The sequence below is a fragment of the Dunckerocampus dactyliophorus genome, chromosome 4 (assembly GCF_027744805.1).
Source record: "Dunckerocampus dactyliophorus isolate RoL2022-P2 chromosome 4, RoL_Ddac_1.1, whole genome shotgun sequence".
NCBI lineage: Eukaryota > Metazoa > Chordata > Actinopteri > Syngnathiformes > Syngnathidae > Dunckerocampus > Dunckerocampus dactyliophorus.
This window is the reverse complement of record NC_072822.1, coordinates 2,317,061-2,345,001: the sequence shown is the minus strand read 5'-3', so window position 1 is coordinate 2,345,001 and position 27,941 is coordinate 2,317,061. Positions and strand designations below refer to the sequence as shown.

Sequence of the window (27,941 nt, the reverse complement as noted above, 5' to 3'; positions counted from 1 at the left end):
AATATTTTATATATTTGTTTATTTTATCTAACAGTATATTTTCTATTACTGACCAGCTATTTGGTATTTATTATGATATTATATGATTTCATAATAAAATAAAACACCATACCATAAAATAAAATTGTCCAAAAGCTCTCATTAACACGGAAAATTAAGTTTGATTGCGCGGTGTGCCCCAATACTTTTGTCCATACAGTATTCATTCCTAGCTGACCTTGGCGTCCTGTGTGAGCGTTTCGGGCAGCGCCAGCCAGATAAAAATGAAATCGGCAGCACTGAAGGCCAAGGCGAGCAGTGCCGGAGTTTGGAAGAAGACGTGTCCCGTGGTGTTGTCGGCCACGGCGAAGTAGGCCCCCATCAGAGGTCCCACCGTGAAGCCCACCGAGAAGGCCACGCCAATCATGGCCTGCAAGAACACACCATCTTACACGTTAAGCGGCTAAATAACAGAAACGTTCATCTTCAGACAGAGCTGGCATGTACCTACCATTCCGCGGTTCCGAGCTTTCGGGCATGGCATGTCGGCCACGATGGCGGTGCAAAGGCTGACGTTGCTCTTACAAACGCCCCCGATGACACGAAACATAAGGAACATGGAGAAGCTCCGGGACAGAGCCCAGACCACATAGGAGGTCATCATGCCCGTCTGAGAGCAAATACAACAATAATGTACTGGAATTGTTCCGATGTTTACACTGGAGCTCACCTGTGACACAAAGACACCAAACACCATCAATGTTACCAGTGAAGCACTTACTGTGGTCAGGAGGAGTAAAGGTCGCCTGCCGAAGCGATCCGACAGCGCTCCGGTAACTGGAGACGACAAGAACTGCAGCAGGGAAAACAGCGAGCCGATCAGACCTGGAAAAACAAGGATTTTTTTTTTCTGTAGCTGACCGTTTTCTTTTAAGACGTGTAGTGAAGCCTCTCTCTTTGAGTTTTACAAAGTTGATACTTCCCCCGTTTGCTGCTCTTAAACAGGCTCTAGGGCTGGGGTGTCCAAACCTTGTCCACCGTGGGCCACATAGTGAAAAATGAAAGGATGCAAGGGCCACTTTGATATTTTGTGATACAGGTGAGATTTCACCTATTATTAGGATCAACTCTGGCCTTTGCTCTTTTTTTCCCCCGTTTTGGCTGCTGTTGTTTTTTTTTTTTTTTTTTTAAATGTTCCAAATATTTCAACTTTCTTCTTAAATAATCTTCGGAAATGTTCTTTTCGTAATATTATGACTTTATTCCCATAATCGAACTTTTTCTCCAACTTAATTTCCCCAAAATTACAACTTTGCTTTTAGTTTCTGTGAAAGAATTTGTTTTAATTAAGAGCTATTGTTGTGAAGGTTTTGTTATGAAAATGTACTAAACACTCACACATCTTCCCGTGTGAGGGAATGGGCTGTGACCATGAACGTGAGCAGCTGCAATTTGCAGCACCAGTTCAAACAAGAGCCTTGTTAGAGATATCTATATACGTTATCACCCATATTGAAAATATTATTGTTTATTAAATTACTGTACTCTTGTGCATAGAAGGGAGCAAGCAGGCCCCGTGAGGGAGATCAAATGGACCAGTCTTGTGTGATTCAGAGACATAGAGGAGGCTGAGGTGCTCAAGGCCTTCTGCTCCTGTTCACATCCTGTGATGTTAGAAAACTAATTAAACCACACATGTATGATATGACTACACTGACGCACACACATAGCTAGAGACACAGAGTCCAGCTGTAGTAGGCCCCTTCCTTTAGAAGCTGAGCTCGCCTGTAAACTAGGGAACGCCCAACAGAAAATAAAGAGAGGTTTTCGGAGAGCATATTCAGAGCGGTGCTGGGAAGGTAACTCTGGTGCGTTCCTTCGCTCTCCTCGCGAGTGAAAAGACAATCTTGGCGTAGTTGAGTCTGTTTCTTTGAGTAGTTATACAGTCCAGTACTTGTCTTGGTTATCTGCAAGGATTTCCCTGACAATTTCTCATAATACAACTTTTAAAAAAAGTATTTTTTCTTTAATATTTCAACTCTATGATATTATTTGTCCTCCTAATATTATTCTTTATTATTCTCGTAAAATTGCAACTTTTTTTCTTGTTAGAATTTTTTTTTTCCTCCTAATATTTTGACTTTATTCTCTTAAAATTACAGCTGTTTTTTCCCATTTCTGCTGTTGCTGTTTTTATATTTTCTGTTAATATTCCGACTATTTCCACTTTGTCCCTTTTTTCTCAGAATTATGACGTTCTTCCCAGAATATTTGGACTTTATTCTCCGACATTATAACTAGGGGTGCAACGATTCCTCGAATAATTCGAGTACCCCAATGACAAAAAATAATTGAGGATTTTCTTCTGCCTACTCCACCAACGCAGAGGACGAAGAAGGATCTTTGAAGGCATGAGAAGATTGAAGAGGCGAGAGAAAGCGACAAGGCAACGAAAGAGTAGGACATTAAAAAAGAAAAAAAGACAGAAAACGTGGCTGGACAGCAGGTTGAACACCGTGATGCGTGTCCGTTGTAACGCGGCACTAAAATACCACAGCAGCACATCTTATATGTTACATCATCTCCTCCCGAATGGAGAGGAAGACCCGAGACAAGGTAACGCTGAGGTACTGCAAATCAGTGACGTTAAGGTTAGTGCACCCTACTAAAATAATGGCTAGCTTTCTCTTAATTATGACTAGTGTCCAATGTGTGACAGTTTATTACGATGGTAACGTGACTTCACACAGGGCTTATTTCATCTGCAAAAACACAGCGCTTTGTTGGAAAACAAAAACATTTCAGCTCCCTAATCAGCAGCTGCCCGTTTCCAGCAGACAACACTGTGTTATGGAACAAGGAAGTGCGTGTCTCACTCACTTAAGAGTAGTATGTTCCACTACAGAAGGTATCTTCATTTTACTTGGAACACTGCACCAACTCTTATAAAGAATATGTCTCATTTCTAGTCAGCCTGTCTAAGTTTAGGATTTATTTATGGATTTATGAATGCACAGCTATGTCATTTAGTCTTGGTAAAGTCATTATTATTTCTCTCCTTTTCCAGTAAACGGTCACAGTCGGGGATAAATTCATCTACAAAAGCACCATCATGTCGTCCATCAGACCCAAGAATGCACAATGTGAATTTCAGAAACAAAAGGGTTGATTTTCTAAAAAATTGAACCAATTGGTTGTTCATTATTTAGTGAAATGATTTATTTTCTCTTGTGTATTTATAATTGCTCTTTAAACGAGCAAAAATACGTTTTTACCAATTACTGGATGTCGAAAATATTTTCAGTAGAATACTCGATTACTAAAATATTCGATAATTATGCCTTTTTCCACTACCTAATTTTCCAAAAATTACAACTTTATTCGTTGTTTTGTTTCTCATAACGTCATGAAAGTATTTTTTTCTGTAACATTTCAACTTGATGCTACTAAAATGATATTATTTTTCCCTTATAAAATTACAATTTGTTCTCGTTTATTCTCTTAATATTTTGACTTTATTTAAGTCAAATTACTGCTAATTTACTGCTTGTTAAATTATATTTTTAGAATGTGCCTCGGGGCAATAAAAAAAAACAAAATGGCACCCCCCCGGCCGCACTTTGGACACCCGTGCTCTAGGGACAAGTAAGTCACTTTTGCATACTAGGGCACCTTTAGTCATAGTCACATACAAGTCAATATGCGGCCAAATACCTCCAAACAGGACACTATTGTACTTCTTTTCCATCGGGATTCTCAGCACCTCCCTGAAGAAGTTCACCGCGCTCTGCAGGGACTGATAGGCCACATCCTGTCGAACGGGGAGAGGACACGCGGGGAGACACAAACACTCCGTGAAATCGACTCTAATCGAAAAGGAGTTTGTACAAAGCTCGCTATTCTTTACAGGAAAAGAGCGTCAAATTCCGCTGCATTTGAGCCAGACACAGACACACACGACGTTTAAAGCGCCACAAACCAGACTGCAACGTGGGCATAACACTAAACAGGGGTCACGAAACACAATATCCCCACCCCGGTTTGGGCGTAGTGGTCCATGATGGAGGGCAGGAGAGGAAGGATGAGCGTGAACCCCAGCAGGTCCAGCAGCAGCAGGACAAAGACCACGGCGATGACCTTCGATGAGGACGGGGCGCCGTCCTCTGACTTGCTCGTGTCTGACATTCCTCTCGCTTGATGAAAAGGCTGTGAAAACACAAAATAGAAAAAAAATTAAAATCCCTGAGGTGAAAATGACGGAATACATGCTTACAGTATCAGAGACACGCGCTGCTGTTTTTAGGGATCAACTGCAAAAACTCTAGTCAAAGATCCTCTACATGTGACAGGAATGCTCTTTTTTTAGAACCTGCAGCAAAAACCCTCATCAAAGATCATCTATAGGACAGGAGTCCTCTGTTGTTTTTATGTATATGCCGTAAAAAAACAGTCAAGGATCCTCTATATCACAGAAATGCTCTGCTGTTTTGAGGGATCTACAGTAAAAATGCTAGTCAAAGATCCTCTAGATGTGACAGGAGTGTTGTGCTGTTTTTGAGAACCTAAGGCAAAAACACTAGTCAAATATCTTTTAAATGTGACAGGAGCGCTTAGTTGTTTTTAGGGATCAAATGATCCTCTGGAAGTGACAGGGGCGCACTTCTCTTTTTCAGAAACTACTGCAAAAACATGAATCAAAGACGCTCCAAATGAGAGGAGCGCTCTGCTGTTTTTAGGGACATCCTGCTAAAACTCTTGCCAAAGATCCTCTATATTACAGGAGCACTCTGCAACTGCTAAAACACTAATCAAGTATCCTCGATATACCAGGAGTGCTCTGCAGTTTTCCAGAAACTGCTGCAAAAATGCGAATAAAAGATCCACTAAATGACAGGCAAGGAGCACTCTGCTGTTTTATTTTTTGTAACCTCCTACAAAAACCTGCCCATGTTTTAATATAAACGCGCATGTCCGTCTGACGTCATGTCCGGGCCTCATCTGATCCGCGGGCCGCCAGTTGGCTGAGCCTGGTTTATAGTCAGTCAGTACCAGGAAACAAATGTCGTAAATACATGACTGTAACGAATAAAGTCCACGTTAGAGTAGGTCAGGGATTTAATTAGCTCCGTGTGTTTTGTTTGAATGGAATATTTTTACATATAAAAACATTTGAAAATGCATTTGACCCTCAAAGTTATACCGACACCCTCCGCCTACTAGTGAACGTCATTGAGCATCCCCTCGCTCAGATTGAAACATGCTAGCAAGCAGCGCGGATATACTTACATTATTTACACAAAAATGACGGGAAAACTCTTCTTCTTCCTTATCCTTCGATGATCCTTTTCTCACCGGGACATTATTATTAGTGAAGTCCGTACCAGGAAGCGGTGTCGGTTTACATTCGGATGTCACACTGGTGTCGTAACAACACATAGGCGAAATGAGACATTCAAGGCATCCACCCAAAGCTCGGATTTTCCAGTTATGCCTGTAACGCAGCATTTATTGATCTTCGAAATGACATAAAATAGATGTGTGAAATGGAACAAAACAATTCAGTTTATTGAAAACGACATCACGATGTAAAAAAAACAAAACAAAAGTTTATTATTGTTTGCATGGTGTGAGACGAAACAGCAAGGCACAAACGTCCTACAGTTCTTGAAAGCAACAATATCACTTAAGGGTTTTGGAGTTTGGTCCAGTTTTTTTTTTGGTAAAAAATAAAATATTACGTTTTTTTTTGTTTTTGTTTTTGTTTTTTTACAGTACAGTAGTAGACTTATTCTTCACATGAAAGTCCTAAAACGGAGAGCTAAATGAAAATGTCAGACATTTAACGGCTGTTTTCTAAAGCTTTATTTAATCTACTAAACAAAACTTAATATTTAACATAAAAGAAACATGTTCCGTTAGAAAATGTTTAAAATGTAAAAAATGTCATTTTAAAGGCAGGAAATCCGAAATGTCTTGAAATTAGCGTTTCGATGTTTCTGGCCCGTTGTTCGTGTACGTGAAGGCTTCTACATTCCGTGGCGAGAGGCGTGGCGCTCCAGCTCCGATTCACTTTTGAGGTTTCGTCCACACAACTCACAAGGGAATGTCTTCTCCTTGGGAACAGCCACATCCCCGGCCTCCGACACACCTGCACCACAAAGAGGTGTTTATTATTTTTTAAATTAATAATACTGCCAGATTTTGTGACCTTTTAATGACGTATAAGAGTAATGTGTCCGTAGTGTCTACTTATGGTAGCGACCGAAAGGACAACATCGCGGGTCCACGCGGCCGAAACTTGCTTCCTCCGTAGGATGGCAGGGTTCTCCCTTAGAGATAAGGTGAGAAGCACTGTCATCCGCATTGAGAGGAGCCAGATGAGGCGGCTTGGGCATCTGGTTAGGATGCCGCCCTGGGGAGGTGTTCGGTGCACGTCCGACCGGTAGGAGTCCTCGGGGAAGACCCAGGACACGTTGGAGAGAAGACTGTCTCTCAACTGCCCTGGGAATGCCTCGGGATAGCCCCGGGAGACGGAAGTCTGGGCTTCCATGCTTCAGCTGCTGCACCCGCGACCCAAGAAGCCTGATGGATGGATGGATGGATGGATGGAGTTTTTTTTCTCCTTCACTTGTTTGCGGCACCTTTAAGAAGAAGCACTCTAAACGCTTGTTTTTGAAGTTACAGCTTTTCATTACACCATGAGAGAAAAACCTCATTCCTCATGGGACACGCTACCACCTCTGACCCGCCGCTCGCTAGATAAGCCCGTCCCGCATATGTGCCCTCCACTTCTCCTCCTAATACAATGTACCGATGCCACCTCTGGCCTCCAAAAACATCTAGTTTCTTACTTTTCAGCACTGATGTCTTTCCTGCTTGTTCTTCCTCATGATGTTCCTCGAGCTTCACACGTTTCTTCTCCTCCTCATGTCCCTCCCCATCCTTCAGTGTAATGGGGCTCCTTTCCTCCTTCAGACATCCTTCATGAGATGCTGCTGTGTGTCCGTAACAGTCACCCAACTTCCTTTTGTTGGCTGTATCGTCTGTGGAGCTTTTCAAGGACACGCCTTCCCTCAAAGGACTGCTCTCACAGTCGAATTCCCGCTTGATGTCCCTCCCGGGTTCGTCATCCTGGAAGAGGATCTGATGCACGCCAATGCTTCGCTCCTGCGCCACCTTCCTGTGCGGCTTGTGGAGGTCGCTGTCCTCGTCCAGCTGCAGGATGTGGCGCAGGATGTCCTTTTCCACCTGCGCCTCGATGTCCAGTGTCTTGTCCTTGAGGGACTTTAGTTTCAACTTGTGGCGTTTCTTGGAGCTCCCCTCCGCCACCGCATCCTCCTTTCCTTCTTCGTCTTGTTCTGTCGTTCTGAATGAGCTTCTGTGATCACTTTGAAGGGCGGAATTGTTCTCTGGTTCCTCTGCGTTTGTCCTGAATGTCTCTCTCCCCTCCTCCTCCTGCATCTTCGCATCTACACAATTGCTTTCCTTCATCCTCACAACATCCTCCGCAAGCTTCCTACCTTCCCTCTCCTGTGTTTCTTCTTTTAAATCTGTAAAAACATCCTCAGTTTCCATGTTCTGGTGATCCACACTGGATCTCTCCTCCTCCTCGTCCTCCTCCTCTTCATCCTGCCCCTCCTCCTCATCTGTCTTCCTGTTGACCTTCATCTCTAGCTGGTCCAAGTTCACCTGACCCACGAGCTCATGGTTCCTCACAACCTGCACACACGAGACAACAAAATATCTTAAAGTGAGATTTCAAAGTGCCGAAACGCCAAAGAATGCGAACAAATTCATGACAATAATGTTGGCTGCTACATCACAACATATCATAGTAAACCCCAATATAAATACAATGCAGATGCAGTGGACTCACAACACCTGCTTTCATATTCGCACGATTATAAGAAGGCTATTGTTGTGAGCCACACTTTTCTTCCTGTCACTCACACACCAGTGACCTGGAGTGATGTAGCTGTGACACACAGATCGGCGGGGAAAAAATGCCTCAAAGGGTGTCTTCAGGAGTTATGATGCTAATTTGAGGATGATGGTGATAATTGAAGAAGAGCAGAGCAGCTAAGGCATATGACATCATTTTTATTTATTTATTGATGTGCTCTTTGTTTTTTTTTTTAGCAGCTGTTCAAAACATGCTTACTTTTGTCTTAAAAAATATTTTTCCAAGAACAGACCAAGCAAACGGGGTGTCGTTGCATATTGAGAGTATTCAGGTCAATACAGTATTTATGTACATGAAAGAAAATTGTTGAAAAAAATTGCAAAAATTATGCAAACATCCAAAAATGTGCATATGTACCCCACTTCCACAGTACTCACTTGATGCTTATTACACAGGTGGGCCTCCAAGGCACTCAGCTTAACGCAGTCGAAGTAGCACAGGCGGCACCTGTAGGGCTTGACATCGTCGTGCTTGGCCACGTGCGAGCGCAGGTTCTCGGCGCTGGCGCTTGTGTACGTGCACTTGTGACAGCGGAAGACAACGTCGTGAAGGTAGCGCGACAGCTTCGGGCGCCGCACCTCCATGGGGACGACGCGTTCCTCTGCGGATGCACATGGAAATTAAAAAAAAAAAAAAAAAGACCAGCAGGGGATCTGAGAGATGTCAATCAGCTGGGACGGTCACGTACCACGATGCAAAAGGACGTGGTCGATCATGTTGTTCTTGTTCTTGGTCTGGTAGAGGCAGAACGGGCAGCGGACACCGTCGTGGGGAGGAGGTTCTTTTTGGAAGGTGGTATGGTCTGTCTCCATGTGCATCTTCAGGGTTTTCCTGTTGGAATGAGAAGGACAATTATTTATTATTAAAATTGTCACTTCTGGAGATCACAAATGTATTGATAGCTAAAGCTTCATATTTAGAAGAGGCTTCCTTCTGAGAGGACAGCCATGCAGAGCAATTTGATGCAGTATGCCGCGTCCGGTCTGAGCACTGACAGGCTGACGCCCCACCCCTTTAACGACCGCAGGTAATATTAGCAACACTCATATGTCCAAAACATCTTTATGTAGAATTTTCATATCCTCAGAGTTCTTTGCCATGGGGTGCCATGTTGAACTTCCAAATGATCAGTATCAGCCAATTTCCATGAAAAATCATGGTATCGGCATATGCAGATACTTGCTTCATAACGCCAATCACATCCACCAATCAGCTCCGCCACCACTGCAGCATCCAGCCTATGGCGACCGTCTCCCGCCCACTTTCCCTTCACAAAGCCAAATCAAGTATGGCTGCTGTGTGGGACTTAAAAACCTTTGGTTTGGTGTGGCATTTGGGGTGGGCACTTGGCAGGATGTGTTGAGTTATCGAGGCTCGCGGTGTGATCATCTGCTAATGTGGCGCCCGTGTGTGCATGGCAGTCTGCGGGGGGTAGCCCGAAAGAGTGGTTGGATTCGTTGGACTGCCTGGGGGTCCTGCTGGATTGCCTTCAAGCTGATCTCGCATCCAAAGTCTCCTTAAAGAAGGCGCCTGGTCTTCATGCTTCGTGAAGTTTCACCAATGATTTTGAAAAAGTATTTTTTGTCTAAATTTGTGCAGTATTTCCTTTAATGTGTCATCTTTCACTCTGTAGAATTGCTCTTTATGTATTTTCTCACAAGCAATTCTTACTGTCTATAAAACATTTGCAGCATTTCTTGAGGCTCGACGCTTTCTGGCTTATTAAAGAGCTTATTAAGGAGCAGACACGCGTGTGTTACAGGCGGCACCAGACCTAGGGGAATGTGGACCAGTAGCAAAGGGTACACAAGCTAGTGGGCACTGTGGAGCTAATAAAAGTGACTGAAACAACAGAGAGAGATCCAAAGTTCTTCTCATGACTGAGCTTGTTTATTAATCAGTGATTCATAGCTAAAGCTAAGCAGTCTCTCCACTGTATCATGACAGGAGTAGTTAGTATGGTTCACTTCTTAAAAATGATGTTGGGGTGCCCGTTTCATTTACAATTCTGCATGTAGCATTTCCAACCTCCTACACATGCACATGGTAATCACGTTTTCATGTCATGACACCCCTACAATTTAGGTATACATATTACCAATAGACCCAAACTGCAATGTCTGCGACCGACTGACCTTAAACCGGTGAAGAAGTCGCAGTCCTTGCACCGGAACAACTTCCTGCCGTGGCGACTCATGTAGTGTCGCCGCAGGCTGGCCAGGCTCTCGGAAATGAAACCGCAGTACTCGCAGTGAAAGGGGCCGCTGTCCGTTACCCTGGTGGCATGCATGTGGGCTTCGGCCGAGGCTCCGTTTTGCGCCATCAGGCTTAGGTGGCTCAGCTGACGCCGCACCTCCGGGGGCTCCAAGTACCAGTCTGTAGAACAGATACACCATGCATGGGTTGACAGCAGGACATTAACTTTATCGAGAATTTACCTTTAGTACGCCCTTCATTATTTTTGGGCGCTTGGTCATGGCATAACGGTGGACGATCGCTCTCAGTGCTGCGAGTCTCCTCTTGGTCATCGGTTTCAGAGGTCTGTATGATGACATCTGGGTATTCCATCCGACGTGCAGCGAGGAACACACACGGTTAAATATTTATAGTTGTACGAAGAGGCTACAGAACTAAATGAGAAGTTGTTCACCTAGGTGCTTCTTCAGCAAATGGTTGTTCCACAGGCCTATCAAATTGGTCCGATAGAAGCAGATTCTGCACTGGAAAGGCCTGATTGTCCCAGGCTTGTGGAGGAGATACTTGTTGAGGCTGTAGGGATGTCGGGATAACGGTTAAAAAAAATAGACATTGCAGACTAACTGTACACATACAATACAGTAGAAAGGAGAAATGCTGTTATTTGTAAAATGTGAAAGCTCATTACAATAATCCCTTGTTTATTGGGGTTAAGTGGTTCCAGACTCAACCGCGATACGTCAATTTCCACAAGGTAGGATTCCTTCGTTATAAATCAAATATTTTTTAGAATTAGAGCATACAAAACCTGTTTACCACATTTTAAATATGTTTTTTAGGATCATTAGAGCTCTCTAGACATGAAATAACACCCACGTACTCACTTTTCCACTTGTATTACCCAATGTTGTAGACATAAGAGAAAATATGACATCTTAGATATAAATAAGACATATTGTAGACTCAAACATTCGCATTGATGGTGTACTTCCTGCGGGGGGCGACTGTCTCATCAATGTTATAATGTTACTGACACCTGCTGACCAGTGTAGAACACTACTCTAACGCCGCTGCTTGTGGTTAAAAGGAAAACATTTTGCCGATCATCCACAATCCTTATGTGAGACGTGAACAGACGTCAATATAAAAAGAGATAAAAAGAGACAGCTAAGAATGCACATAACGGGACACACCTATTCCGCCTATAAGGCCTTCTGAACAACGCTCCATTTACATAATGTGACCTACGTATTAACCAAGCTACAGTGATTGTTATGCCGAAGATCTACGTTACTGATGTAGTGACAGCTCGCCACACCGGCAAGCTTGACCACACACTCGATCACAGCGCGTCAGCGCCGCAATCACAATGCCTCACGAACAAAATGCTGCATGTTATCAAGAATGCAAAAAAGTACAGTTTTTATTTTAAGGAGGGATTCACAATGAACTTAATGGCTTTACCCACAAGCAGAGAAGACATGTGCAGTGAACATTCACACAGGAACTGCTGTCAGCATCAACTCACACCAGTCTCTGCTCTCTGTACACTGCTAACCAAAGATGCTGCTGCTAACAGTTAAACAGTCAATTCTAGCTAGCTGACATCACACACGTCACTTCCCAGACCCCTTAAAGGCGCACACAAGTCACAGATATCACACTATGTCACATCTTCTGCATGCCTTATTTGTAATTTCGTTCATTATGACATTTTTATTCCTTCAAAATGCTTAATTTAGGCCAAAAATATTTACAATATTCTACCACAAAACAGCTATCATTTATTAATGAATTTTTGAAAAAACACAATAGAGTGAGAGCGTGTTGTTCAAACCGTGATGTAGCAAGGGACGACTGTATATTTAACAAGTTAGTTTTCTAAACTTAATACTGATTTGGAGCATTTTTAGACCCGGCTCCATCGGGAGCGCTAATTAGACCACACACACGGCAACTATAGGATTAATCAAATAATGTTTCGTACCTGAGCTGTGACTGTGTCGACGGCAGCTTCTTGAGGGCTGCCAGCGTTGCATGGCTACGCTCGTGCGTCCGCAAACCGTTCAGCGACTTGAACGCTCGCTGGCAATGTGCGCATCCGTGAGTCTCGCTTCCGAATTCCGCGTCCTGTTGCTCTTCCTCCACGGGTTTGGAGGGCAAAGCCAAGCCGTGTTCTTCTCGCAATACGTTCCCTTCAGAGACCTCCTGCGCCGTCTCAGACACCTGCCGATCATCCTGCTCGCAAACAAACAAAAAAGGCACAGATCAAAAACACGTCGAAAGAGGAAAATGTCATCGAAACTTACTTGTTTGGCCCGTGATGGTTTTGCCGAGAAAGCTTGTGCCTTCCTCTTTTTGGCCTTCAACCATATTTTATCCCGGTGGAGATCCAGGTGGTGCCACAGTTTTCTAATTCCATTCATCTGTTTGAGGCAGCGGGTGCATCTGTAAACGCCTGTCGAGCGGCCCAGTGGATATATTATAGTGAAATCCAAACGCCTGTTGGCGCGGTGCACGCTATTGTAGTGGGCAAGCAGCATCTGCGGTGAGTCAAAGGCCAAGTCGGGGCACTTCTTGCATTTATTGTCAGAGCGCACCTCCAAATCTTTCGTCTCGCAGTTATCGTCATAGCGCTCCTCCAAATCTTTCGGCAGCTGGTCATCAGAGCTCTCGTTCAACTCTTTAAGCAGTTGGGGGGGAGGGCTTCTTCTGCGTTTGTTGTACTCCTTTAGCAGCTTGTATCTGGTGACTGCGTCCAGTTGGTGAGTCTTATTGTAGTGATACGTCAGGTACCTTCGAGCTCCTGTTTTATAGTCACATATTCGGCACTTGTAGGTCATCCCCTCAGGTTCTACCGTGTTTGACTGTTGGGCCCCGTCTTCCTGTTCCTCCGTCACGATGTCCTCTGGAGACGCCGGCTGCGCTTTTTCCGATTGTTGATACAGGTACTGCTGGGCAAAGTGTTTGTGGAAGGCGGCCTTTCCATGTTCTTTGGTGTAATGCCCCGCAAGACGCTTTCGTATCTGCGATGAGTAAGGACAAAGTGAGCACCTGTACGGGCGATGATGATCCGCCGCCTTTTTCCGATGAGCGTCCGATTGGGCATCTCTCTCACTCTGTGCTGGAGTGTCTGATAGCGAACCCAGAGAATCCTGATCTTTGGATGCAGGTTTTTCATTTTCAGTAGCAGCAGCACGGTGGGAAGCTGTCTGAAGTGCATCCGGGCTATGTTTTTTCGCACGGTGGATGCTCAGCTTCTTCTGCGATACATATATTCCCAGGCATACATTACACAAGTAGCCTCTTTTGTTGTTGGTCCCCGACTGGTAACTGCTTTTGATAAAAATTTCATCCTTAACAAATTCCTCGATCTTGACTGCAAAGTCTGCGTGGAGCATTTGGCAGTGAATGGACATTCCATGGTAGCGGGAATTGACATAAGGACAACACGGACACCTGAAGACTAGTTTTTTCAATTTGGAAACAACGCTCGAGTTGGTATCCGTTTCTGGCGGCTGTGGACTGCCGGCAGATGTTTGCGGTGGCTGCTCCGGAGCATGCTCATGTAGCGGTATGAAGTATTTTTGGAAGGCATCCTTTCCGTGCTTGGTAGTATAATGGATTCCAAGACGTTTCTTCTTGAAGTAGGAATTGGAACATAGGACGCAATTGTACCTACAATCCTGAAGAGCAGCGTTTTTGTGCTTAAAGCGCATGTGTCGACCAAATGCTATCTTAGTGCTGCAGGTGTAGGCGCATTGCTGGCATCTGAATAGTGTGATTTTATTCTTGTATAAGGAAATGGAGTTATTCGGGATCTTCTTTTGCTTAGCTTTCCCTACATCTGCCTCGATGTCGGGTGGAGGAGCCTCATCGTGGTCCCTCTCGTAGTGTTTTTTCAGATTCTCCACGGTCGCATGGATTCGCGGGCAGAGTTTACAAATATGGCCCCGAAATGGCTTATGCATGTCCCAATGTCCTTTTCTTTTCATACAGTCCCCCCAATCGCGCACATGTTTTTCATCCACGTGAAGACTCTCCGCTCTGGACTTGAGGTCCGTGTGCCTCATTTGGCAGTGAGTGAGCACCCCTTGACGCTTGGTGTTCACGTAGGAACAGTACGTACACTTGAAGACATGCACACGCTTCCGGATGTGATCTGGTTGTTTGGCAGTACTTCCAGCTGCAGGTTTTGTTTCTTTTGTCCCGCGGGGAGCATCGTTACCATGCGGAGGGGGTGGTGATACGTCGGGTTCGGGAGACACAGAGGACGACTTTTCAAAGTCGAGAGGAATTTGGTAGTCGTCAAAGGAGTCAAAAAATTCCTTGCGATCTTCCTCGCTTTTGCTGCCATTTGACTTCTTTCTGCCGCTGGCGCTCGGGACCGAACCGTCATCTTTCACACACCAGGGATGGACGGCACAGTAGTGGTCTTCGATGCTTGCCACAGAGGTCCCTTTGAACGAACACGCCCGACATGAATACGCCTTGGTTTCATTTTGCAGAGGACCATCAGTTTCATCCCCGCTGTCAAGCTCTCGCTTTATTCGGCTTTTCTTCTTGACGGAAGACGCTTTGTGGCCGTCCTGTAAGCTGGTAGTGATAAAATCCAGGCCGGATCGACTTTCGGGGTGTTCTTGACGATAGTGTTTATACAACATGATTGATTTCTTGTGGGCGAAAGAGCACAAGTCGCACCGATAGCCTGACTGCACGTTTTCTTGCTTCAGGTAAACTTTTAAAACCCCCGAGCTTGAGTTATTCACCCGGTGGCATTTCTGTACATGGATCCTGAAAAGACTTGCGCTGTGGGTCTTGTAAATGCAGTCGCGGCACTGAAGGCTCTTGCGCTTCTGAGAGTCTTTGGATATTTTGATTTTTGCGGTTTTATTGTGTGGTTCCTCAACAGATTCCTCGCTTGCTTCTCCAACTTCTGCCGCTTCTGTCGCCTCCTGAGGTGTTACCTGCAGCTTTTGGAGAAGCGCAGACGTGTACAGCTGGATTTCTTCCGTCGTGGCCTCGAATCCAGGATGCCTTCTGATGTAGTGATGGATGACCTCGCACATGGCGCGTCGTCTGTAGTTGCAGAAGTGGCAGAAAAACATATTTTCCTCTCCTTTCTTCAAGAGAGGAAGCGGCAGCGAAGGGGAAAAAGACGGATCTTTAGTTTGAGCTCTTGATTTTTCTAACTGATCGTGAATTTTAGATGTATAAGCGACTATACTTTCATTACTGGTGTGAATGTTTTGATGTATTTGGACTTGATGGGCTTTTACTCCTTTAACAGAAGGATTCCCGTAGTTGCATTTATAGCAGTAAAACAAATCCTGGGCATTAGCGTAAGAGTTGAACTGTGAAAGTGAAGTGGCAGGTTTGTCGCCGTCTTGCTTAAGTTCTTCCTTGCTGGATTTCATTTGTTTACTGGGTTTCGAGGTAGTTCTTGACGAAACCTTTGCTACGAGTTTCTGGAGCTTTGCCTTGGCATGTTGCTTCAAGGTTCCTTCTACAGCTTTTTGTGTGTGCTCGGTCGGTTGTGTTCTAAGTTGAGGCGATGAATCGCTTCCTTCATTTCTGTCCTCTGAGGACTTGACTTTCTTGGTGGGAGGAGCCTCTGAATGGGCTTCAGGCGGCTTCATGAGTGAATGTGAGCTTTTTCTTTTCACTTTGTCTGCTTCTCTGGCGGAGATTTGATCTTCCGGCATCTTCTTGGCCGACTGAGACGTTGCACAAGCAAGTTGCTTTATTCTGTCAAATGTGACCTCTTCTTCCGGGTGATTTTTTTGATAGTGGACATGCATGACAATAACAGACGTGTGGCTGAAATGACAGACGTGGCATCGATACGAGGCGACATTTGACCCAATCTCAGGACAGGAGCGTGGCGGTTTTGCTGAACTGGGTGTCTTATCGCGCTCCTTAAACTGTGGCGGGCCTTCTTGGCATTGGGTGGGCAAGTATTTGAAGAACATCAATGATTTCAGGGCCTTGTATGTTGGATGCATTTCTCTGTAGTGCTCTTTGAGCGTATCCAATGCATCAGCGGTAAATGCACACCTAAAACATTTGAAAAGCAGGCCTAGCTGATGGCGCTGCAGCGAGAAAATATCTGGAGCCCCCGTGTGCGCGTCGCTGTAATGCTTCTTGAGGTCGACTTCGCTGGAAAAGTCAACCGGACAGACGAGGCATCGAAAGGTAGCGCTGCGATCGCTGGGATCTTGAATGTAGTTTGAGCGATATCGTACGTAAGGGTGGACTTTGTGATAATGAGCATGCATGCGTTTTAGGCTCTTATCTTTGTGGCTACAATGCTTGCAAAGGTAACTCCGGGGGTTCACAGCTGCGTTTTCTTCGTCATCTTCGCTTACCTCAAAGGACAGCTCTTTCCTGTCCGACGGTTCCAGTGTGGTTTTGTTCTCCAGCACCGGAAGAATCTTCTCCTCTGCTTCATTTGTCTTTTTGTTTGCCTTTTTCCCATTGGTGGGCTCTTTGACTTGATCTATCGGTGGTGTAAGATCAGCTTCGTAAAGGTGGTCGTATTGCAAGAACGTCATTTTGTTGGCGATATCGAGGGGGTTTGCAGCGGCGTCTCCCTTAAAGTCACTGCTGCTGTCACTACTGCTGCTGCTCCCTTTGTCGTCATCGCTTGACTTCTCGGAGGGTGTCTCATTTGACTGAGGGCCTACTACAAAGTAGTTGGTAATGGAGGTGGTCTGTAATGGCTTCTCGTAGGTCTTCCAATCCTTCGACGAGTCTTTCGTTTTTGAGGTAGGAAGCTCATCCGCCTCTTCAGCGTCTGTCTCCTGGTCTGCTGATATGAGCTCTTGGATTTTGAAAACTTCTTCGTCCAAGTTATTGCTGTTTTCCTCCTGATTAAGCTCCTGTATGTTCAAAACCTCCAGGCGACCGGTTTCAAAACTACCATGCTGGCTTCCTTCTGGGGTGCTTTCCAAGGCGTCGCTCTTGGCATTATTAGTAAAACCAGCACTTCTGGCAGCTTCTTGTAAATGGTAGCCATGCACGTTGTTGAGGTGTTCGAATAAGAAGACCTTGGTTTTGAACCTGAGTATACAATGACTACACTGGAAAGACTGGCTCATGTGCTCTTGAGTAGCAGCTTGGTTGTGCATCATGTCAATGTCCTTTTGCATCAGACAGACACAAGGTCATGGCAGTGGCACACCTAGACGGGAAATTTGAGAATACACACATTACAGGTGAACTTTCAGCATCTTGTTTTGACAATCTATGACAACATCCCGACTGAAAGTTGGGGAATCCCTGGTCTAAGGAATTGGGGGGTGAACTGCATCAACCCCTCCATGCATTATTCGACTCAATAGGACGCTGGCACTAAAAGAGGAGTTCAGAACATTTTTCTATCATAGCTAATCAATAAAATGTAGTCAAATGCCGATGCCTGGCTTTAGTGTATAAACAGATTATGTCAAAACATTTAGGCCGCCTCTGGAACCCATCCATCCATCCATCCATCCATTTTCTATGCCGCTTGTCCTCACCAGGGTCGCGGGGATATGCTGGAGCCTATCCCAGCTGATTTGGGGCGAGAGGTAGGGTACACCCTGGACTGGTCGCCAGCCAATTGCAGGACACATATAGACAATAGAGTTGCAACAATTAATCAATGGTTAATCGATTACCCAATTAATCAACAACTATTTTGGTAATCGATTAAACTTTTTTTTTTGTTAATGTGTAAATATCCTCTCTCTGATTTCAGCCTCTCAAATGTGAATATTTTTTCATTTCCTTGGTCATCCATGAAAGCAGACTTATTATCTTTGTGATTTAGCCAAAACAAGATATTCACACACATCAGCTTTGACTTTGGAAAACAGTGATGGTCATTTTTGCCTCTTTTCTGATATGTTGCGGACCCAACCACTAACTGCAGGTCTTTGCTTCATATTAATTTGGTCATTTCATTTCATTCCATTCATTCATTCATTACTTATTTCGAACAAATAGTGCACTGTAGCAATATTGAAAAATAGAATGGACAGTGTTCCCTCGTCTATGGCGGGGGATAGGTTCCCAAAATAGCCCGCAATATGTAAAATCCACAAAGTAGCCAACTTTATTTGTTTACAATGATTCTATATGTTTTCAGGCTGTAAAACCCCTCACCACACATATTATACACATTTCTCAGACAGCCAATAACATTTTCTCACATTTTTTCATCATTTCTCACATTATCTCTGCATCAATCGCACGAAAACCTGTGTATATAAAGCTGCAGGGGTGCCTACAGCTTGTTTTATATGTTTTTTGTATCTGTGTTTGTATTTATCAATGTATATTTGTTTTTTCCTGTTTGCTATGTCTCTAATGTAGTATATATGCAAATATATATTTATATTTGATTCCTGTTGCAATGCATATTGTTATTAATGTGACCAGATATGATGTATACGCCTGTGGTGTATCTGCGCATGTGCTGCATGAGGTCACGGCTGGTGAATAAAGACGATCTACACGCTGGCAAAGTCTTAATAAGAGTCATTAAAGAAAAATAACCACTCAATATTGACCATTTATGTTAATAAAATGGGAAAAAATAAATAAATATCAAGGCATGTGACGTCGCAGGAGCTCTGTCGAAAAAAAACTGGTGGAGTGGAGAAAATGACGTAGGTCTCGCTCATGTGCCAAAATAATCATGTTTCCGATACGGATCTTACGTCGTTGGTCCGCATAAGGCACAGCTCGCTCATAGTTCTTGGCCACAATAAAAGGCCCACTCCAAAATGTGCAGTTTCATGTGCAGGGCATACCGCATACGCCGATCCAGCGCATCCCAAATGTGCTCACTGTCTTCAAAAGGCCATCAATACTGTAAAATGCACCTGGGTGTGTTGTCCGCGCCTGCCCATCCATAATCTCGTTGTCACCACGGGCCACTCCATCCACAACACAGGTGCTTTTTACTGTATTGATGGTATTTTGAATGCACAGAGACACTGTGAAGAGAGCCTTAGGCTCTGTTGTGTCATTCATCCACAAGCACCACCTCATGTTCCAGCATGATAATGCACAGCCCCATGTTGGAAGGACCTGTACACAATTCCTGGAAGCTGAAAACATCCCAGTACTTGATGGCCAGCATAATCACTCCACATGTCACCCACGTTTGTTTGAGGACGTTTGGGATGCTCTGGGTCGGTGCATACGGTATTTGGTATGGTGGTCACAGCGGATACGGACTGGGTTTTCGGAGTCCTCCAGATTATCCCCATTACAGTTAAACTGCACATTTTGGAATGGCCTTTTATTGTGCCCAACCTAAGGCACACCTGTGCAATAATCATGCTGTCTCATTAGCATCTTGATATGCCACACCTGTGAGGTAGATAGATTATGAATTATGAATGCTCACTAACGCAGACTCAGGCAGATTTGTGACCAATATTTGACTTAGGTACAGAAAAAAAATCTGAGATCTTTTGAGTTCAGCTCATGAAAAATGGCAGCAAAAACAAAAGTGTTGCATTTTATAGTCTATAAATCTGCATTGGAACATCTCTGTATGGAGTTTGCATGTTCTCCCTGTGTTTACGTGGGGTTTCTCCAGGTACCCCAGCTTCTTCCCACATTCCACAACCATGAATGTGAGTGTTAATGGCTGATTGTCTATATGTGCCCTGTGATAAACTGGTGGCAAGTCCAGGGTGTAGCACCCGCCAGTCGCCCCAAAATCAGCTGGGATAGGCTAAAACTCACCCATGACCCTAATGAGGTATAGTAATGGATGGATGAATGGATGGCTGGTATGTAGATTACTGTTCTGCAACACTGTTTTTGTGTTTAATACAAAGCATTGATACTTCTGGTTATTTTACCTACTGTCGGTTAGGTCAGGTACCTTTGTTTAGCTTGTCACCGCCTACTGTAAAATGACACACTTGGCAGACTCTCTTGTCATTACATAATAAATGTGTGGAACACATGCATGATAACCTCGAGTGGAATTCCGTCATTGTACATCTCATTAACTAGTTATGGGATCTACTTGATGTGCAGTCACACAACCATGCAATTAATTAAAGTAGGCGTGTAGCTAGTTAGAATATGCTAGCATGTGTATGTAAATGTGAAAGAGTATAACAGGGGAAGATGAATACACTCAACAGATAGCACCGCTAGCAGCTAGCATCACTGTTAGAAAATGCAACACAATGATCTGTTCTGCGTTTTAATACTCAGTGTAAAGCTACTATGCACACCTACAACAGCAAAAGTAACACAAAAGTGTAACACGACAACTTCCAACCGAGGGGAGTGTTTTAATTGAAAGCTAGACCAGCACGACCGACTGAACTCTTGTGAAAAACAAGGCAGCTTAGATGGTCCACAAACACATTAAGTGCACTCACCCAGCAATGTCAACAGGTCGTGGTTCAGATTGCAACGCTTAGAGGAGCAGATGTTGATAAAACAAAACACATTTCCGCCATTTTTCGCGGGAGTGCGGTGTCACTTTCGTGTACACCAACTGGACTTCCGGTAAATGTGTTGGGACTTTTATAATAAAACGCAGCCAGTCCGCCGTCTGCAGAGGTAAAACTGCGATCGTAGTTTTATACTGAAGGTAACAAGCGGAAGTCAAGTCGTCGCGCAAATAATTCGTCACTAAGCTCATCGGGTTCAATGATAAAAGTGGGAATATATGCTTTTAAAACGTCTTTTAATAATTTTTTTTGGGGGGGGATAGACTTGAGGACTACATTGTCTCTATACTGTTATTTTCTGTGTTGGCATAAATTGTAGATATCATTTGTAGATAAGTGGATTCAGAAACAATCCGAATTTGCGTAAACTAAAGTCCCCACCGTCGCAATTAATGACAGCACCCGGCACCGTACATTTGGCTACACTGTATCGCTACATGAAATATACACTTTTACGACTTTTGAAACCACATTCCACATTATACCAATATAACGGTTTTTTAAATTCTTATTTAATGTATTTTGATTACTCCTTTTGCCTTCGGGGTATTTCAATCTGTTACTGCTGTAAGAAACACATCTAACGGTTGCTTTAATATTCCAAATATGAGCGTAGACATTTTACATTCATTATTTATCGACCTATTTTTTATTTTCTTTGTACTAATCTATTCTAATATCCAAACAAGAGTTCCACAATGGCATTGCAAACTAACAATTATTGGTTCCGTTGCGCGACCTTTGTTTCTTTCGGAACCTTGTACAGACGGACCATCCCAACCAGGAAGCGGGTAATAACACAAAGAGCGATGGTAATTAATGAGCATGACCTCCATTTATTTATTCACTACTTATCTGATTACCTTTTTAATTACGTTGTACTCTTTATTTAGTCTTCTTTAATCCATCGTGACTTTTTGTCACCTTCACGTCAAAAATGTCACGTTTGAGACAGTTTTAGGACAGAAGTGCTGTACTCCAGTGTGTAATTATACTGGCATATCACTCGATTTTAAAGCTTTATTATAGTATAGTATAACAATGTTAAAGCGACACACAGAAAAGGTAGAAAAAATAGTGCCCCTTCGTGGAACAAAGAAATTGCCTGCCATTGCATATTCTCTATGAAAAGTCATTGTGTGTGTTTGTGTGCCCAAGCCTGACATTGCCTGATGGGGCCAAGCAGAGAATGACCCCTTAGAGACACCATGCTTCCATCCAAACTGACCTACCAGACCACGCTTAGAGCTCTGAGGAGCTTCCGGCATCACGCCTGCCTCTCCGGTGCTGTCTCCCACAAGGAAGAATGGCTGTCCGGATGCTGTCTCCGCTCAAATGTTGGCCCTGGCCTGAGATCCATCTGGTCGTCTGTTGGTGAAGCACAGCGTCATGGAAGAAGATCATTCAGCGTGTCGGCTGCTGCGATTGTCAACGCGGCCCCGGCGCCTGTCCAGCCATACCTCCGCTTGATGAGGCTGGACAAACCAATAGGTGTGTATTGCGTTATTGTGTTATGTCACGCAATAGCATGGGATTCAACACAAAAGAACATGTTGCTCATACTCAGTGGTATTTTGGTTAGCTTATTTAGCTCAATGAGAGGGTCAATATATTAGAAACAGCATTATGATGCAGTACTGCCGCATACTGTGATTTATTTTGCCAGTGACCTACAGTAAGCTGTGTTTGTTTTCGTATTGTAGGAACTTGGCTCTTGTACCTACCGTGCGCATGGAGCATCGCCCTGGCTGCAGACCCGGGATGCCTTCCGGACCTGGGAACGCTGGCTCTCTTTGGGACAGGTGCTTTGCTGATGCGAGGAGCAGGCTGCACCATCAATGACATGTGGGATAAAGACTTTGACCAGAAGGTACCTATTTAAATGAAATTAAACAATGCAGCCGTTAATTATTATCGTCCCAATTTGTCACTGGTCTAACACACCAGTCAGCACTTTTGTTTCGACGTCACTTCCTGTGAGGACAGATTGACAAAAAGCTCTGCACCGATTCAAATGTTTTGGACTATTTTGGCACTTTTCCCAAGCACAGATCTCAACCATGTTACAGATCTGTTTGCTGACACCACTGGCTTGAATATTGTCTGGCAGGAGCAACTAACTTGTTGAAAAAAATGAGCTGCGACTGCATACGATCACCAGCAAGACAAGTTAACCGTCCAAACCTCAAAGCTATTGACCACCAACAGTAAAAGACAGGTTGAACAAAACTGAAATACTTAACACATAAAGGAAGTGAAGAATAATACTGTTTTCACTTTGTAAACAAATTGATGGGCTGGAAGAGAAAGCGATCACATATGTGTGCATATTCGTGTGCATGAACAAAGTGATTGTGACTGGGCTCCCCATTACGTGTCTTACGCCACTGGTAACAGAACGAGATGATTTTGCTTCACCAGAACAACAGGTGGCCAACTTTCTGCAACCTGAGGGACGTCGACAACATTAATACATGCATTCCAACGTCTGGCAGGAATAACAACACCACACCTGTCGTCATCATAATAAAGTTCACCACCAAAAAAAACACCAAAACAAGGTGGCATTGCCCAGGCAGAGAACTCCGGCATCAACAAAAACACACGCGACTTAGGGAAGCAGGAGAAAATGCGAAGCACTTGGAGTGCGAACTGCGAAGTCGACATCGAGTTAAAACGGGAGGACCCGAGGAAACCAAAGTACTTGTTGTCACACGCATCATGGCACTGGACAAATATTGAAGATGACATCATCTCAACTATAAGGAAATAAAAGACACAACACACAAAGACTTGATGCATCTTGAAGTCAACAACAATAACAACTCTACAATGATATCATAGATCATACAAAGCTCAGTGACATTAACCATAGCATTTCATTCATTAAACATGAGCAATAATTTCAACATGTAAAAAATATGGTGTGAATAAAGGATCAGTCATATGCAGGGAGAAAAGGGTAGGATTAAATAAGATCCGCTTCTTCCTGCTCCGTTTCCGACACGTTGCACGAATTGTGCAAATGTAACCACGTGATGTTCTTTCATGTAACTTGTCCTAACAAGCATGTCTTAAACAAAAATACCACACTGTAATTTGACACGACGCAGTAGGGCGGTCACGAGACACCAAACTCACAAGACGAGATGATGCATGAGATTGGGTCCGCGTGAACGAGATGGGATGAGATTTTAACATTCATTTTAAGACAATGCAGGTGTGTATTGAAATGTTTATTGTCCCACAAACTGATGCTAAACGGTATTATTGTCAACATTTATTGAGACCGCTGTCATGATATATCCATCCATCCATCCGTTTTCTATGCCGCTTAGCCTCATTAGGGTCGCGGAGGTATGCTGGAGCCTATCCCAGCTGACTTTGGGTGAGAGGCGGGGTACACCCTGGACTGGTGGCCAGCCAATGGCAGGACACATACAGACAAACAACCATTCACACTCACATTCATACTTATGGACAATTTAGAGTCTCCAATTAACCTAACATAACCTCTTATAATATATAATAATCATCATAATAATGCAATATTTCCTTTAATATGTCATCATTGCCTCTGTAAAATTGCAGAATTGCCGTTTGTGACATGTATTTTCTCACAGGCAATCTGTACTGTCTGTCAAACGTTTGCAGCATTTCTTGAAACGCTGGCCTTTCAACTGTATTCAAGAGCAGTATTTCTTTTACGGTGACTTTCTGTAAACACACACCATTTTGCGCTGTTCCGTTTGTATTTACTTTCTCGACCAAACATCTCAGTGAGTGTTCACAAAGGCCCTGCACCTCATTGTGTCGTTTTTTTCTCCGATGGAATGAAAGTGGGTCAGATGGCTATGTTTGAAGGTGGGCAAGTTCGTTTTGTTGCCTTTTATGTTGCTACCACTTTGGAATAAATTCGGCATACTGGCTCGTTCATGTTGATGGACTCAACTTGCTCATAAATCTTGCCACATGGGGACTGTGGCGTTCTTTTTCCCTCCTAACTTGTACTATGTTACCTTGCATTGCTCCTCACGAGGCTTCACGCTTTTACTGTGTGTGTATGCTAGCGGCCCCACCTTCGCCACAGAGACAAAACGACTGTACGGCTGACAAGAGGTCTCACTCTGTTTGCCGTTCTATGAAGCGTGTGGGCGCTGAACCAATGCCCAGAGTTAACTCTCTTCCTGCCTTTTCGGAGGCGAGCAATGAGGAACACAGACACACATACATATGGCATTATACAGAGGCCGGCAAAAATTTGAGTTCATTATCATTTACCGTGTGATTTATTGATTAATAATTATCATGAGAGATCTTGTGACACCCCTACCATGCAGTGCTCTGAGCTGTCTTGTTTCTTGAAGATGAAAATATCGTTGCACAGGTGACCCGGACGGCCACTCGCCCCATTGCGGCGGGGGAGATTACTCGCCTGCAGGCTTTGGTGTTCCTGGGAGGGCAGCTGTCTCTCGCTCTCGGCGTTCTCCTGTGCCTCAACTATTACAGGTATCTGTAGCGACTCAAGTCATGTGCTGATCAATGGCTGGAAGGAGAGGGAGCCATGAATGGTGTTCAAACCGTAACATGTGTCCCAAGAGTCTGTTCATGAGCACCAAATGTGAGAAAAATGTTGTTGTCTCCACCTTTGAGAAGAAAGGCACTCAAAACGTTCCCTTTTGAAATTGCACGATACCAGATGAGCCTGCTCCCCTGCCTCCAAAGGCTTCGCTACGCATCTTAATATAACACTTTAAAACTGTCTAAATTCCAGCATCAAGGCTAGATTTTGGACAACACGCTTCCAGTACACTATTGTGGCACCTCTGACACTTATTTGAAATTGTTGAAAAATACTACAGTCATCTCTCCTCGCTATATTGCAGCTCCCTCACTATATCACGGTTTTTCAGATGGCTGTTTCGTGCTTGACTATGGCCTGTTATTAGTCCAAAAATACTGAAAGACAAGTCATATGTAGTATTGTGATCACTATGTGTGTATGTAGTGTTATGAGACATGCCATTAGATTACATTACCTTTCACTCTGCATGGAGACTGGCTACTGAGCCAGCACAGCCGAGATGACATGCCATCAGGTGGAAAGAAAGGTTCTCCTCTCATTCTGTGTGGAAGTGGTACGTTTTGGCTTCCTTGTCCTTCTTCTCCACTCGGTTTGAAACACTTTCTTATGTTCAGAATAAGTAAATTGGAGAGACTAGCTAGTTATCTCGGTAGCTTGCTATGTGAGCGGCGGCCATCTGATATGTCCCTGCAGTGATCCCATAGCCTGCGCAATGTGGTGTAAACAAAGAATAACGGGAGGGAAAAAATGACAATTGGGGTGTTATTTAAGGTCTGCAGGGCTCTAATAATGTTAAAACCCGTATTCAGAAGTCATAAACAGGCTTTCTAACTACAAAAATATTCCGTTTATTAATATTGAATCCTACTTTTCACTCATTCACTTATGGCGGTCGGTCTGGAACCAATTAACCGCGATAAACGAGGGACGACTGTATATAGGATTTTTAACTTGTTAATTAATGTTCTTCAATCAAGTCAACTCATCACAGCATCGCTCTGGGGGCCGCCTCCTTGTCTCTGGTCGTCACCTACCCCCTGATGAAGAGGATCACCTATTGGCCACAGTTCATGCTCGGTATGGTGCAGAACACATCGGCAGTCGTTATTGTTGTTATTATGTGTTGCTTCCGTGCAGGTCTCACCTTCAACTGGGGGGCGCTGCTCGGCTGGTCCGCTGTCAAGGGCTGCTGTGATTGGTCCGTCTGTCTCCCGCTGTACTTCTCCGGAGTGATGTGGACGTTGATCTACGACACCATTTACGCGCATCAGGTGCTGGAGCGGAGCATCTCACGTCTTGAGAAAACCTCCCAAAGTGGTCTAAAAGCCATCTGTTGTTTAGGACAAGGAGGATGACGTCAAGGTGGGCGTCAAGTCAACCGCGCTAAGGTTCCAGGAGCAGACCAAACCTTGGCTGAGCGGCTTCGCGGCGGCCATGATGGCGGGCCTCGTCGTGGCTGGGGTCCACACGGAGCAGACCCTCCCTTACTATGCCGTACTCGCCACCGTGGGGGTTCACTTATCACGCCAGGTGAGCAGCATTCACCCTCGCCCTTCACCCGCTTAACATTAATGTGACATTTATGGCTGTTTTTCCTCTGTAGATTTACACTCTGGACATCAACAAGCCAGAAGACTGCTGGAAGAAGTTTGCATCCAACAGAAACCTTGGGCTGTTGTTACTTTTTGGAATCATTGCTGGTAACCTGTGGAAAGAAAGGACAGAGACAGTAACATTATCAGCACGCCAGTGAGATCATATTGAATTTGATCCAACGCTCATAAACGCATTTTTAATTATGTGCCAGAATTAGCCGCTGTTCAATTTTTAAGAAATAAATCAATATTAGGTCCACCTCTAATGACAAGCAATACAAGCTGTAGGTGTTTGATTCCCCCACCACTAGGGGGCAGAAAGATTCCAAAGTTACTGGAGTTACTGTAGTTCATAAAGTAGTTCTTCTGTTAAAGATGAACTATTATTACATTTTGACCACATTAAGCACCTCACCAACACGCACATAAACGTCTAGGAGCGTCCTCTTTTGTGCCACAGAGCCTTCAGTGTGACAATTTGATGATTATATACCAGGATTATAGCAGAAGGTATAGAGTCATGTTAGGGGGCAAACTGTCTTATTTCTGCAAAAAAAATATCTCGCCAAGGCATACATTAGCTTTATTGTTAGAAGTCCCAGATTATAGTTGTTTTTTTTTTGTTTTTGTTTTTTTACAAATTTAAGAGTGTTAAAGGTCCACATTAGTGTGCTGTCCAAAATCTAGCCTTGATGGTGGAATTTACACACTTTTAAAAGTTCATTTCGTAAGCTCTAATGCACATGTGTCAGACTCATGCCATGGAGGGCCGAGACACTGCAGGTTTTCTCTCCAACCAGTGTCTTCAGCAGGTGATTTAATTGATGAGCTCCTTCCCTCAAACTGAAGGTGTTGATCATTAAAATCACCTGCTTTAGTGACTGGCTGGAAAGAAAACCTGCAGTGTCTCGGCCCTGCATAGCACGAGTTTGACACCCCTGCTCTACTGGGAACACGCCATTTTGTGTGGCTGTAGCTTTAATGCTAATGAGCTGGATTTGTTTACGCCTGTCTCTGTGTGTGTTTTCAAGAAGTGCTCTTGTGCACTTTTTAAAACTTAAAATAAAAACAAATACTTTAAAAAAATAATCACACTTACAGATCCCACGTTTGTTGCTGCCAGCTAGCAGAGCTCCAGGTAGGTCTGTCAT

The 27,941-nt window shown here is 44.1% G+C and overlaps 3 protein-coding genes across 6 annotated transcripts in view; 1 reads left to right on the top strand and 2 right to left on the bottom strand.

Moving 5' to 3' along the window:
• mfsd10 (major facilitator superfamily domain containing 10) overlaps positions 1-6,968 on the bottom strand; it is a 10,320-nt gene extending 3,352 nt beyond the window's left edge. For 2 of the 3 annotated variants that reach the window (XM_054772699.1, XM_054772700.1), the window contains exons 1-6: positions 5,266-5,430; positions 4,015-4,185; positions 3,694-3,790; positions 761-864; positions 491-649; positions 218-409 (exon numbers count right to left, since the gene is read on the bottom strand). In XM_054772699.1, the coding sequence (XP_054628674.1) occupies positions 218-409; positions 491-649; positions 761-864; positions 3,694-3,790; positions 4,015-4,185; positions 5,266-5,415 (873 nt within the window). In that variant the 5' untranslated portion in view covers positions 5,416-5,430. Of the gene's footprint in view, positions 1-217; positions 410-490; positions 650-760; positions 865-3,693; positions 3,791-4,014; positions 4,186-5,265; positions 5,431-6,830 lie in introns of those variants that run through there. The other variant, XM_054772701.1, reaches the window with a different exon arrangement.
• LOC129179404 (zinc finger protein 462-like) lies at positions 5,452-27,941 on the bottom strand. Its single transcript, XM_054772607.1, is given in 13 exon segments — positions 5,452-6,127; positions 6,831-7,698; positions 8,320-8,543; positions 8,631-8,773; positions 10,078-10,318; positions 10,381-10,497; positions 10,593-10,711; positions 12,126-12,376; positions 12,448-17,301; positions 24,944-25,123; positions 26,185-26,473; positions 26,526-26,712; positions 27,890-27,941. Coding segments are annotated over 13 exon segments (7,647 nt in total). The 3' UTR covers positions 5,452-6,005.
• Positions 20,798-26,402, top strand: coq2 (coenzyme Q2 4-hydroxybenzoate polyprenyltransferase). 2 transcript variants are annotated; one of them, XR_008569963.1, is made up of 5 exons: positions 20,798-21,422; positions 21,769-22,101; positions 22,314-22,480; positions 24,998-26,272; positions 26,333-26,402. XR_008569963.1 is itself a non-coding variant. In XM_054772702.1 (4 exons), the coding sequence occupies exons 2-4, from the start codon at positions 21,819-21,821 to the stop codon at positions 25,127-25,129; spliced, it is 582 nt and encodes a 193-aa protein (XP_054628677.1). In that variant the 5' UTR covers positions 20,798-21,422; positions 21,769-21,818; the 3' UTR covers positions 25,130-26,327. The 2 variants fall into 2 exon arrangements, 1 of the variants encoding a protein (XP_054628677.1); XM_054772702.1 differs by lacking the exon at positions 26,333-26,402 and having other exon boundaries at positions 24,998-26,327.